The following is a 13,893-nucleotide window of genomic DNA, read 5'->3' on the forward strand; positions in this document are numbered from 1 at the left end:
TTTGTGGGGGTGTATGGGTGCTCACTCCTGTGGAACAAAAATCTCCATTGGCATGCTCAAGAGCTGTGGGTGGGAACAGGCCTGGTTGGAGTACTAAAGGAATGCCCTAGCTGAGTTGGAGCTCCCACTGGTGAGCACAAGAGCCAGAATGGGGATAATGGTCTAGGCTGGACATGGCTGTAGTCTCCCTCAGCATGGGTGTGGACTGGACCTGGGGAGTGCCAGACTGGGCTACACTCCAGCACCCACTGGTATGCATGAGAGAACAGGCTGGGCTAGGTCTTGGCTCCCACTGAACTATGTGAGAGCAGTGCCTGGATATGGATCAGGTATGGCTGGGCTGTAGCACCCAACAGTGAGAAATGGAATGGTTGTGGGCTGGTTGGGCAAGGCCATTGTTCCCATCAAGACAAGAGGTAAACAAAGTCTATCTGGGCCAAAGACACAGAGTGTGTGCAACATCTGCCAGTGGGAGGAGACCTGATAGAGGAGCTTAGGAAACTTCTTTGTCAGAACACTGTCCTTGCAGATGAGCACAAGAACCAAGGCAAGGAGCAGCCCAGAACAGGCCAGGTTACAATACCCACTGGCATACATGTGGGTCAGTTCTGGGATCAGGCCAGGCTGGGCCAGTTCATAATACCCACTGGCAGATCTGAAAATAAGATGAGATGCAGGAGGGACTGAGTCAGGCCACAACACTAGCCAGTTCACATCAGGGCTGGGATGGGGGCTGCCTGGGCCTGGCTGGGTTGCAGAACCCACCAGCATGAGCTGGAACTCAGGGCAGGCAGGACCAAGCCAGGCTGCAGCACCCACTTGTAGATGCTGAGGTGAGGTGAGGTGACAGTCAGGGGAAGGTGGCTGCTGGGTCTGTGAACTCTATGGGTTGGGGGTTCAGCAGGACTGGGGTTGCCTGGCCAGGTCCTTGGCCCACCTGTGAAATGGGTACCAGATCTGTAAGCCCTAGGGGTGGGAGGTTCAGTAGGACCCAGGTCACTTGGCCCAGGTCCATGGCCAATCTGCATGGTGGGTGCTGGGTCCATGAGCCTCGGGGTGGTGGGCTCAGTGGGGCCCGGGTTGCCTGGCCTGGGTTCTTGGCCTGTCTGCATGGTAGGTGTCTGGTCCATGAGCCCCGGAGGTCAAGGATCTGGCAGTGCCCTGGTCACCTGGCCCGAATCCATAGCAAGCCTGTGTGGTAGATGCTGGGTCTGTGATATTTATTTTGCTGTGAAACAATTTATGAAATCTACACATGAGTGTTTTTCAAAAACTCCCAAGGAAAATTCTTATTATAAAAGAACCCATGCATAGATTTCAAAATGTTTTCCATCAAAATAAACTTACATTTAAATTCCACTTTCCACAAACTTTTTTAAATACATATGTATATATGCAGCTAGAAAAATCAGAAAATAAATATAAAGGGGAAACCTCACCTTAAATTTCTAGACATAAACATTGGTATTCTGTACTTTCTTATTCATAATCACATTAAATAAATATATGAAATTACATTGATTTTTTCCATATTCATTTATTACTCTTTAATATTTATGTTTTTCCAGTTTTTCATTTCATACATAACTTTTTAAGAAGACGTGTAAGTAAATTTCAGAAGTTGTTTCTCTGGCCTGGGCATTTGGCACAGCAACTTAAGTCAGCACTTGGAAAGCCAGCACCCCATATTGAAGTGCTGGGTCAAGCCATAGTTAACTCCACTTCTGATTCAGCTTCCTGCTAACACACAGCCTGGGAGGCAGCAGGTGCTGGCTTGTGCATGTGAGTCCCTCCCACTCATGGAGGAGACCTGTATGGAGTTTCAGGTTTCTGACTTTGACCCAGCCTAACCCTTTAGGGAGTGAACCACAGTATGGAAGCTATTTCTCTGTAAAAGTATTTCATTTTTCTACTATTCTAGCTCCCTGCCTTTCATTCTCCTTTGAGTTTCTTTCAAAACTTCTTCCAGCTCACCACTTTCAAGGTCATCTGTAATAAATCAAGTTCTGTCAACAGATCTGTTACTGGGTCTGTCTCTTCCCTACTTAAAAATATTTACACTGTGAAACAGTCAGTACTTTCTTGAGTCAAAAATCCAAACTTTTCCAGATTTAATAGAAAAGCTTCCATTTAGTTAATGCACACAGATGAGACCGTGCAAGTCAACCAGTTCTAGCCACCATCCTGTTTATGGAACACTGTCATCACTGGCTATTCCAAAAACAGTGTTGCAGCCCAGCAGCTGAAACGGGGGGATTGTGTCATCAATCAGTCAAAAACATAACCCCAAAACCTACCCAGAATTACACTTGTAGAAATAATCACATATTCACTACTCCTACAAAGCTCAAATCCCAAGCTTCTAAAAATTCTTACCACCAGCCATGTTGTGTGTATGTTAGGATGCCACGCAAGGGATCGAGGGAACTGACACTGATTCATTCATTCACAGACATTGGTTCTTTGAGTTTCCACTGTGCATATATGAACATGCTCAGGAATTTCTTTTCTCATTTCCACTTGACTCCTGTGAATAAACCAACTTCATCCTGTTTATTTCCTGCCTTGCTACCTGGGCTGGGTGTTTTGAATCAGGCACTCCCTTTCTCACCAGCTGTTGGGGCCAACAAGGAACAGTCTTGGAGTACTGTTTTCCTGCTAAGGTTTCTGTCCTTATTCCTGTGAGCCCTGGTCATTTTGAGCTGTTCATCATTGCCTCACTGTATGTTTTTCCAATCAGATTCATGCACAAGATTTCCATGTCAGCCTTATTTATGATAGTGAATAACTGAAACCACCTAAATAGTCAGCTAGGAGATGACTTTTAAGATTATATAGCATGATGTAACTATTTTGACTTAATTCAACAAGTGCTTGTTAAATAAAAACTCTTTAAAATCAGCATCAGGGGGCAGGTGTTTGGCCTGTGTACTGGGTTTCCCATATCGGAGTGCTTGGGTTTGAGTACTGACTCTACTGCAAACTCCAGCTTCCTGCTATGGCAGACCCTGGAGGAAGTACTTGTGTTCTCATGGGGAAGACCTGAATCAGGTTCCTGGCTCCTGGCTGCTGGCTTCAATCTGACCCAGCCTTAGCTGTGAAACAGTGCATGCAGACATGTTCTCTCACTTTGATTTCATGTCTTTGTCTCTTTGCCTCTCAACCAAATGAACATTAAAAAAAAAACCTGATATTGTAACATTTATTTCAAATGATTAGAATATATAGAAAAAAGAATATAGAGCAAAGACAGGCTTTTCATCTTAAAGACTATCTCTTGATTTCCCATATTACAAAATCCTTTGTCTGCAACTGAAATATTTGTAGATGGAAGTTACACAGTGAAGAGTTTTTGGTTGTTAATAAAAATAATATCAAATTATCTGCTTAATATCCTTTTTTTCACTTATCAGAGCACTATGACCATTTCCCATGTATGTGTTTTAAATTATGATTTTTACAGATTATATGCCATGATATTCAATTCACTTAATCTTGTACCTTTGGGTTAAGTAAATTTGCAAGGGAGATAGGCATTCATTTTGCATCCAATTATTCTAAATTTAGCATTTCAAGAAATAGATGTTTTTTTCCTCATCCTGACAGTAATCTTTTACACTCTAGAAGGAATAAAAGCAGAAGAAATTGGAATGAAATTGGCGTGATTAATTCAGAGTCAATATTTTCCATTGTAAGAATTTCCAATCTCTTACTTCCTAGCTGCTGACACACTCCCCCACATCCCAGAAAGGGAACGGTGGTTAACTTGGATGAATCTAGGAGACGTCATGTTTGTCCACAGAAGGACAGGAACTGCATGATTATTACTATACTGAAAGTCTGTATTGCTGTCAAGAACACAGAAACAGAGACTGGAACAGGAATTGCCAGAGGCTGCAGGGGTCGGGGTGGGACAAAAAGGGAGTTGCTAATGAATACTAAAATTTCAGTTACATGAGATATATAAATTCTAGAGACCTGTTGAAGGCTGTGCTCAAAGACAACAATATTGTACTGTACAATGAAAAATGTTACTACGGTTGAGTTCATGTTGGTAAGACTATCAATAAAATTAAAAAAGAATGTAATGGACTAAAATACCAATGAAAACGATATGTACATGAGCAGGGTTTGTCAACTGGTGGTTTTCCCTACATGTGGTACATTTTGTCAACCAAAAGAATCTTTAGTAACATAGCCACCTTGAATTCTTCTAATTTATAATTCCTGGTTTTGTCTCAGAAAGTGGAAACCATTGGGTAAAGGGAATCATGTCCGCCTCCCTCTCACAATTCTAACTTGCTTGCATTTCTCTTGAAAATATTTCCTCAACCACCACTCAAATGTCACTTAACAAACAGTAAATGGAAATGAGAAAGTTGCAAAGACAAGTGCCTGAAAGAACTTTGCTTTGATAGTACTGTTTAACCAGAAGTCACAAAGGACAAAGTAATAAGGCAATCAAGGAAAAGTTGCTTCCAAGAGCAAGTGGGCAGGGTCACCAAGGGCCCAACACAGTCACAGACTTAGCTGTCAACCTGTCAACTCTCCTGCAATTGCTATGGAGCTGTATTTTTTTTTAAATATTGATTTATATGAAAGGCAGAAGTTGAGGGAGAGACAGAGATCTTCCATCTGCTAGTTTACTCCCCAAATGGCTGCAAGGAAGCCAGCAGCCAAGAGCTTCATCTGGGTTTCCCATATGGGTGGCAGGGCCCCAAGCACCTGTGTCATTCTCCACTGCTTTTCCAGAAACATTAGCAGAGAGCTGGACCAGAAGGGGAGCAGCTGGGATTCAATTCAAAGTCCATATGGAATGTTGATATTGTAGGAACTCTCTTTACTGATCATGCTACAATTCCAGTTCCTAGAGCTGCAATTTAAATGGGTGGGTAAATGTGATAGTAGGACCCAGAAGGGTAGAGATTTTTTGTTTAGTTATATTCCATGTTCTTAGTATTCAACTGGCATTGAGTAAAAGTTTTGAACAAAATTTTAACCTTTGCACTTTCGTAAGCTCAAACAAAATCTGATCTAATGTAACTCTGCAAATATCAATACAGAAGAATTCCAAGACTTCGTGTTTCTCAGAGACAGCTTAGGAATAACTCTACAAGTTTGATAAAATCAAAGGGGTCATGTCATGATAAACAGGCATAACAAAAACTAGAAACACTTTATTTTGGAATACAGCAAATCCTGGGATCATCCTAACAAAATCTCCTATTAATGGTCCCTACCACATGTTTCCAGTTTTGAGTTGGAAAGGGGGCCCAGAAGAGCTTTGGAGGAGCTAGGGAACACATAGCTGCTTGGCATTAGAAATGGAGAAAGGCAAGTCAGACTGTATCTATGCCTTTGATTGAACAGTTGCTATCTTCCCATGACTTGGATGATCTGGGAAATCATGTCTTTTTGCAGTGGGTTCATTCAAGAAATAGGCTTTCTTTCTGTACAGTGCCCAAAGGAGCCGCCAGGCAAAAGGCCGTTTAGACAGGGGAGCAATGTTTCTCTTTCCCTCTCTCCTTTCACTGTTGAAATGCATTAAATATTACTAAGATTAAATACAGATCAAAGGTTGTTTTGGGAACGGTAGAGGACAATCTTACAATAGCCAGCGTTAATATATGACTTTGTTTTTACACTGCATGTAAGAATTCTAGGTGTGGCTTATTTGGCCATGGCAAGCTTGACCTGGAACTACATAATTTAGCTATCCTACTTCTTTAGGAAGGTTTTTTTTCCCCTCATCATATGCATAACATGCAGAGACTTATTAGGCAGCTACAGTCATTGAGCCATGTGATCATCACAAGTTCATCTCAACATCAAAATAATTCTATTTTGTGTCATTTTTTTAAAAAAAGATTTACTTATTTTTATTGGAAAAGCAGATTTAAAGAGAAAAGTAGAGACAGAATAGAAAAAAATCTTCCATCCACTGGTTCACCCCCAACTGACCTCAACAGCTGGAGCCGAGCCAATCTGTAGCCAGGAGCTAGAAACCAGGAGCCAGGAGCTGCTTCCAAGTCTCCCATGTGAGTGCAAGGCCCCAAGGCTTTGGGCCGTCCTCCACTGCTTTCCCAGGTCACAAGCAGGGAGTTGGATGGGAAGTGGAGCAGCTGGGACACAAACCGGCACTCATATGTCATCCAAGCATGTGCAAGGCAAGGATTTAGTTACTGAACCACGCATTGGACCCTTGTTTCATTCCTATATTCCATAACTTTTAGATGTGACTACAGATATTTTAGGAAAAGGCAGATTACCAAGAAGAAAGCAGAAAGAAACCCTTGAATATTCTGCAAATATTTCTGGTTCTAACAAAAATTTCACTATGAATATTTTTTAAACATACAAAACTGTTTTATTTGCTCAGTCAAGTATGAGTACATGTACAAGAGGAACTGGCAAGCACAAAGAATAAAGTTCTTAAATAAATATAATAAATTCTCACAATTTCTCTTACTTGCAGTAAATTTCTGCACTTGGATGAAAAGAAAAGAACTTGTGAGTTTGTGCTAGGTTTAATTTTGTATCAAGGATTTAGCAGGGCAATGAACACTAAATGATGAATTGCTGTTGATCTTACACGGTTCCTAATAATTTTTAACCAACAGTACTTCCATATGTGCGCAGTTAAGCAAAGTCACAAAATTGTACCTGACAAAGGAAATAAACTCTGTTTGTACAGAGATTAGCTTCTCCGACCATACCTGCTCACTGGCCCCTCACCGTTGCCCAGTAAGTGCACAGTCTTGGGGAGGCAGGGCAGATAGGGCTCTGTTGCCTTTTCTCCAAGAAAAAGGCTGATAATATGCTTTGCAGGTCAATGTTCACAGAAGCCTCAGATCCAACCGGAAATAACGAGCCACTTAAAGGTAGCCTGGTTCGGGCCCGGCGGCGGTGGTCTAGCGGCTAAAGTCCTCGCCTTGAAAGCCCCGGGATCCCATATGGGCTCCGGTTCTAATCCCGGCGGCTCCACTTCCCATCCAGCTCCCTGCTTGTGGCCTGGGAAAGCAGTTGAGGACGGCCCAAGGCTTTGGGACACTGCACCCGCGTGGGAGACCCGGAAGAGGTTCCAGGTTCCCGGCATCGGATCGGCGCGCATCGGCCCGTTGCGGCTCACTTGGGGAGTGAATCATCGGACGGAAGATCTTCCTCTCTGTCTCTCCTCCTCTGTGTATATCTGGCTGTAATAAAATGAATAAATCTTCAAAAAAAAAAAAAAAAAAAAAAAGGTAGCCTGGTTCTCAGGGAGCTCATGCTGACAGCTCAGTTAGGACTGGAATTTGGGCCAGTCCAAATCCCTCCCTGGTGAGTACATCAGAGAAGGCAAAAAAATGAACTGGGTCCCACAAGGAAGAACAAGCTCAAATTTCAGGAACCACAATTTCCTCTGGTTCCTGCTCCCAAGGTATTTTGTCCTTTATAAAATTTTAGAATTGAGTAGCTCACTCTTGGCACAATGTGAATTGATTGTTGTTCAGCTTGATAAGTTGAGACATGAATTATTGTAGCATTCTTATACATCACTTTAGCAACCCTCAGGGTCTAAAACCTGCTTCATCTCTGACCTGGCCGTTGTCTTCATGTTTGCAATTGAAAGTTAGGCCTTCCTGTGGCAATATTTTGTGTGGATACTTACAGGCCTTTAAATATACAGATTTAACAGTTTATTGTTGCTAGATTTCAAAGCATTATAGAATGTGAAGATTTCTTTATTTGAAAGAGTTACAGAGAAGCTTAGAGAAACTCACATGGGAAGCCTGAATGAAGCTCCTGGCTCTAGGCTCCTGGCTTCATTTTGGCCAAGCCCTTGCCACGGTGGCAATTTGGAGAGTAAACCAGTAAATCCATCTCTCTCTCTCTCCTCCACCCCTTTTCTTTATAACTCTATCTTTCAAATAAATGAATCTTAAACAAACAAAACAAAATCCCTACAAATCTCAGCACATAGCTCCCTTGCTTTGTTAATCTCCCACAACTCTCCGCAACCTTCAGGGGGAAACCCCCAACCTGTTGGTAACTCCCACCTACTGTCCTGGTCCTTCCTACACACCAGGCAGTGTTGCTCCACTGTTTGAACTCACATCCCATGTCTCCTCCCCACTCTAATGATTCCTAGTTTTTCCAGCAGGCACGGTTGTCAGTCAGGCGTGAGCCCTCTGCTCCTCTCTGCCTGTCTCTCCCATGATGTTTAAAGGTAGAAATGGGGTTTTTCATCTTACCTTGCCAATTTGTTAAATGAACACATGAAAATAGTTAGCTTTGTTATTTGACCCAAATTCCCTTTCCCCACTAACCTCCCCCACTTCTCTTGACTGTTTACAAACAAGAAGCATTGGGATGTGCCTATGTGAATGGATTTTAAATGTCTCACAAGAAGGAAAACCAAGACATGTTTTCCTTTATGTGCTTAAAGCAAACCACAATGGTTCATTTAGAGCTTTTCCTTTTAATTACAATAGTGGAAAATCTCTGACATTTCTAATTTAAATACAAAGTTTGTATTTTTTTTAATGTAAAATACGTTGAAAGCTTAGGAAAGGTTGTAATGCTTAGGGAGAATTTTCAGTAGTTTGGGGGGAGGGGGCGCATAGCCAGAGCGCTTAACTCTCCTCCTCCCTCCTCCCCCAAGTGCTGCTGAGAGCCTGTACACAGTGCCACCTGAAACCACTTAGCACTCCATCCTGCAGCTTGAATGCAGCTACTCTCAATAATCCTAAAATGTTCTGCTGGCTACAGAACAGCAAAAAACTTCTTGGCAGGTCAGTCCCACTCCCAGCAACGTGTTTCTCCACTACCGCGGGTAACGACGTCGCACAGCTCACACCTCCTCCCTCCCTGGCCCTTTATCCCCGTCCCCCACACCCGCCACCCCAGCCACTGCAGCCGCCGCCATCCACAGGTGCCAGCTAAGACCTCTCTGGAGACCGCTTCTACTCTTCCTGCCTAGAATCCTGCCGAACAAGAGCTCAAGAACCTCAACAAGGAGTGAAAATCAGGAAAGTTAAAGCCGCAGGGCGAAAATTCCTCCACGGATTGTTGCTTCACTGATCAACCTGAAGCGACCCTCAGTCAGTCAACCCCCAAATTGACATTATTTACCTTAGTCGTCATCGTGTAGCCCAAAACAATTTGCATAGACCCTTCACTCGCTCAAAAATTGTTTAAGTGCCTCATAAAATTAATAGTGACAATCCATCCATTCATCCCACTGACCGGACATTCAACTCCTTAATGACAAGCGCCCCGAGTGCCACTACCACCCACCTCACCCCGCCCCCCGCACCGTCACTGACCTGCCGTGAAAAGGGAGAGAGAAAACTGCGCGTGGGTTACTCAACTTTTTGTTCTTCTCCCTCTGTTGGGGCAACAGCCGAATTCACAAACTGAGCAACCCCAGTGAGTCCAGAGCGGCTGGCCGACGCCACCACTCTCCAATCTCCGCGGATTACCCGCGCCGACGGGCGGGTGGTGCCTGTCTCCTTGGCCCTGCACTCCGGGGTACCCCCTCCTCTATAGCGCGGGCGACACGGGCGGGTGGCAGAGAGCGGAAGCTAGCGGACTGCGTCCTCCCTCCTGCCTGTGGTCGGCCTCTGTCTCCGGCCAGAATGCTCTCAACAGCCCAAGGAGCATACGAGTGAGGAGAGTTCAGGCCACCGAGAGCGGGACCAGGACGTGGGGCGGTGAGCTTGCCCAAGGAACCCTGGGACTCCTGGAGACTGGATCCAGAGTAGGGAACAGGGCGCCTGCAAGGCGTGCTCTAGTGGCCTGGGAGCAGCGGTGGGGCAGGAGAGAGGGCGGAAGCCGGCAGGAAACTCTGAGAACCTGGCCTGGCCTGGCCATGCTGGGAACACTGTAGCAGAGAAGGACCGGGCGGCGCCCAGCTGGGCTGCCCAGCCCGCTCACCTCGCTCTTGGCTCTCCGCCCGGGACTGGGGAGGAGGAAGAGGTGGAGGGAGTCGGACCCGCGGCCTTTGGCTTCGGGGTCCGCCCCCTCCTGCGCCCTGGCCAGCGGCTAGAGGCTGCTGCGACAGCCGGAGCCCCGGCGACAGCATGAGAGCCGGCGCCGCTCCTCCACGCCTGCGGACGCGCGGCGAGCGGCGGCGGCCCTGCCAGCGCGCGCCATGGGGCCGCCGTGCGGCCGGGAGGCTGGCGGGCGGCGCCGGCGGCGCCGAGGCCGGGGGCAGCTGGAGAGCGCCTTGGCGCTGGCGGCCGCCGGCCTGATGTGCACCGCGCTGGCCGCCTACGTCTGCTGGGAGCAGCTGCCGCCGCTGCCCTGGACGTCCCCAGCTCCTCAGCAGCCGGTGAGCGTGCTGCTGTGGTGGGAGCCCTTTAGGGGGCGCGGCGCCGACGAGAGGCCGCCCCCCGACTGCCGCCTGCGCTTCAACATCAGCGGCTGCCGCCTGCTCACCGACCGCTCGGCCTACGGCGAGGCTCAGGCGGTGCTCTTCCACCACCGCGATCTGGCCAAGGGGCCCCCCGACTGGCCGCCACCCTGGAGCGCGCGGGGGGACGCCGCCGAGGATGTGCTGGAGCAGGCGGCCCTGGCGACCTTGGGCTCCAGGCCCCCTGGCCAGCGCTGGGTGTGGATGAACTTCGAGTCGCCCTCTCACTCTCCGGGGCTGCGAAGTCTGACAGGTAACCTCTTCAACTGGACGCTTTCCTACCGGGCCGACTCGGATGTCTTCGTGCCCTATGGCTACCTCTACCCCAGGAACCACCCCAGTGACCAACCTCCGGGCCTGGCCCCGCCGCTGGCTCGGAAGCGGGGGTTGGTGGCTTGGGTGGTGAGCCACTGGGACGAGCACCAGGCCCGGGTCCGTTACTACCATCAATTAAGCCAGCACGTGCCTGTGGACGTTTTCGGCCAGGGAGGGCATGGCCGGCCCGTGCCCGACAGCGGGCTCCTGCACACGGTGGCCCGCTACAAGTTCTACCTGGCATTCGAGAACTCGCAGCACCTGGATTATATCACCGAGAAGCTGTGGCGCAATGCGCTGCTGGCTGGGGCGGTGCCAGTGGTGTTGGGCCCAGACCGGGCCAACTACGAGCGCTTCGTGCCCCGTGGTGCCTTCATCCACGTGGACGACTTCCCCAGTGCCTCTGCCTTAGCCACCTACCTGCTCTTCCTCCACCGCAATCCAGCTGCCTACCGCCGCTACTTCCACTGGCGCCGCAGCTACGCTGTGCATATCACCTCCTTCTGGGACGAACCGTGGTGCCGGGCCTGCCAGGCTGTGCAGACAGCTGGGGAACAGCCCAAGAGCATAGGCAACTTGGCGCACTGGTTTGAGCGGTGAAGCCCGCACCCCCTGCAAGCGACCCAGGTTAACCAAGTTGTCAGCCTCTTGACTGCGGATTCATGAACATCCTTTTTTTTTTTTTTTGCTTTATTGGGAAGGGGTGATTTGCCAATTAACATTATTCAACAACGAGATGGAGGGGGGAAGGTCCCATGTGATCCTGTTTGATGCACAACTAGCCGTTGGGTTCCATCTGCTGTTGATGGTCCCTTGTTCAGGGCTAACGGAGGACACCCATGCGCAGGTTGTAACTGGTGCAGAGGTGCAGAAGTGGCTTAGCCAAAAGGCACCAAGGCCATTTCTACTGTATTTCTACCATGGTGGCCCTATTCACAATGCCCTAAAGCAACACGAAGCAAACTGCTGGCTTCAGAAAGGGCCTTGGAGTGGCACAGTGGATGGCTGTGGTCATCAGCGGGGCTCGCTCTGTTGGAGTTCTTCAAACCAGGGCTCTGGGACAGGTGAGGAGGGTGCTTAAAGGAGCTATTGACTTCCTTAACAAGTGCTGCTTTTTCTGCCCAGTGAATGGGAACAAGATGCTGGATTGTCTTTGAAGGAGACTGGAGATGAAATATATGGTTGTACTTCCTTTACACAAGAATGTGTCCTAGAAAAATCTGCGTTTAAGTCAGGTGTGAAAATCAGGACCCTGGGAGAGTTCAGTATTTAATGGAACTCTATGGCGAATCCCTTTATAATGTGAATGATTGTCTCCTAATTTATTTCCTCTGTTATGTTTTTCTTGTGGTTGGATTTTTTAAAACATATTGATGTTACACAAGTAAAGCTCAAGCAGAGGCAACTTTCTTCTCTTCCCCCAAACATCCTATGTTTACAAACAGAAGAAAGGAAGCCACGATGTCACTTTCCACAAAATTATTTATGTCCTGTCTTCACTGGACTTAACTTTTAGGCTGGAAAGCCGGGCATTCCAGGGTGCTGGCCTTGCCTATGTGCAGAACAGCACAGCAGGTTGTACTGCATAACAGAATTGTGCAAATGGAAAAAAGAAAGTATCATAGTGTCTGTTAATGATAGTTTTTATTGAGTTTTGGATTGAATGTTTAGATCCTTGGGAATGGAACTAAGTTAGTGCCTACAATTATTCTGTTTAATCTGCTGTGCTCCTTGTGCCAACAGATTGCCCTCCTAGTCTACATATTACAGAAAGCCTCCCATTTCCAGTGCAGTTGAGACTGTGCTATGGGATCTGCCTTAACAACACAGGCATTGACTTCGCTAATGAGCTGCATATTCAACAGGTGTCTCTATGTGCCTACTTGATGCCAAACACTGGACTTGGCATCCCGGGGAAGAGAAGAAAAAAGTATACAGGTTAGGTCTGTAATTGTCTACCATTGCCAAAAAAGTGAAAAATGATTGTTAAAACAACTGGTAGAACCAGTCTGATTAAAGTGACATTTCTGTCGATATAGGCCAAACATCAATAAAAAGTTATATAGATCATAGTCTCTATAATATAGACTAATATATTTTACATGTAAAATAGTGGTGTTGGCCATAAATCTTAAATCCAGTGGATTTAAAACTTGAGATAATGGATTTCCTCCTTGCTTTATTATACTGTAAGACTTCCAGTGACTAATTATTGTGAGGAGGGGCCAAGGTTAGTTTTAAAAGAAGTCTTTTAATAGTGGTTTTATATTTGGTTAGAACGGTTATCTGAGATGTGAGCCAGCCATATCTGTGGGCATTTGTTGCTCACATACTTGGAACGCCCACTGAATCTGGGTGCTTCGGTTTCCTCTGTTCCTCAGAAGAAATTAATACCCATGAGAAATATGGCTTCATTCAACTATTATGTGCACAGATTTACAAACTACCAATCAGCCAGCAGAGATAATGAAAAATTCTACTTTAAAATAAATATTTATGAGATAATGGCCAGTGATCTGGGTGTTTCTGGGAATATTCATGGGGCAGTGGGAGAAAATTTAGGTTTGAAAGTAATCTGATTTAGATTTGAATTCCAGTTGAGTGATATTGGGCCAAGTGGTAATAACCCTGAGCCTTAGCTTCTTCATCTGTCAAATAAGGGAGGCAAGTCCTTCACAGCTCATTGTGAGCATTTCAGGAAATAAGTAAAGGGTGCCCAACACATAGTGGGCACAAGTTGACCTTACATTTTTTCCTTCTTTCCTTGCAGTGATTTCTGGATGCTCTTGAATCATTTATACATGTGTCTAAAATGAAATCTGAAGGACGTTACAGAATAAATCTGAAATTAAAAATGTCTCCTCTTGTGTATTTCAAATGAATGTAAAGCTAAGCTTTATTTCAGGACCCATTATTATCATTTAGATTAAGCATATGCTTATACCTATGCTTAATTTTTTCTGGTTGTTTTGGCAAAGCTATGTGGTTACACTATCATTTCACCAGTGTTCTGTTAGTATTAAGTCTATTCAGGATGAATTACATGCTGATTAATTAGCATAAGTATTCACATGCAGGTTTTCAGCCCGGAGTACATTTTTTAGGCTAATTTCATCACAGAGCAAAAAAAAAATTGGCAACTGCTTATTATGTTATTTGTCATTCTAAACAAAAGCACATAAGAA

General features: G+C 46.1%; 2 protein-coding genes across 2 annotated transcripts in view; one reads left to right on the top strand and one right to left on the bottom strand.

Annotated features, from left to right (window-relative positions):
* The window catches only part of MRE11 (MRE11 homolog, double strand break repair nuclease), a 115,330-nt gene extending 106,005 nt beyond the window's left edge, over positions 1 to 9,325 (bottom strand). The window contains exon 1 of the mRNA XM_058663738.1: positions 9,306 to 9,325. The gene's annotated coding sequence lies outside the window, so the exon portion shown is untranslated. The remainder of the gene's footprint in view (positions 1 to 9,305) is intronic.
* Positions 9,326 to 9,670: 345 nt separating this feature from the next.
* On the top strand, positions 9,671 to 13,567 carry FUT4 (fucosyltransferase 4). The gene has a single exon (XM_058663739.1). The coding sequence runs from the start codon at positions 10,133 to 10,135 to the stop codon at positions 11,306 to 11,308; it is 1,176 nt and encodes a 391-aa protein (XP_058519722.1). The 5' UTR covers positions 9,671 to 10,132; the 3' UTR covers positions 11,309 to 13,567.
* Positions 13,568 to 13,893: the final 326 nt, after the last annotated feature.

This window comes from Ochotona princeps, chromosome 4, assembly GCF_030435755.1.
Source record: "Ochotona princeps isolate mOchPri1 chromosome 4, mOchPri1.hap1, whole genome shotgun sequence".
Lineage (NCBI taxonomy): Eukaryota > Metazoa > Chordata > Mammalia > Lagomorpha > Ochotonidae > Ochotona > Ochotona princeps.

Coding starts and splice junctions, on each gene's coding strand:
- FUT4 (XM_058663739.1), top strand. CDS start 10,133: ATGGGGCCGCCGTGCGGCCGGGAGGCTGGCGGGCGGCGCCGGCGGCGC.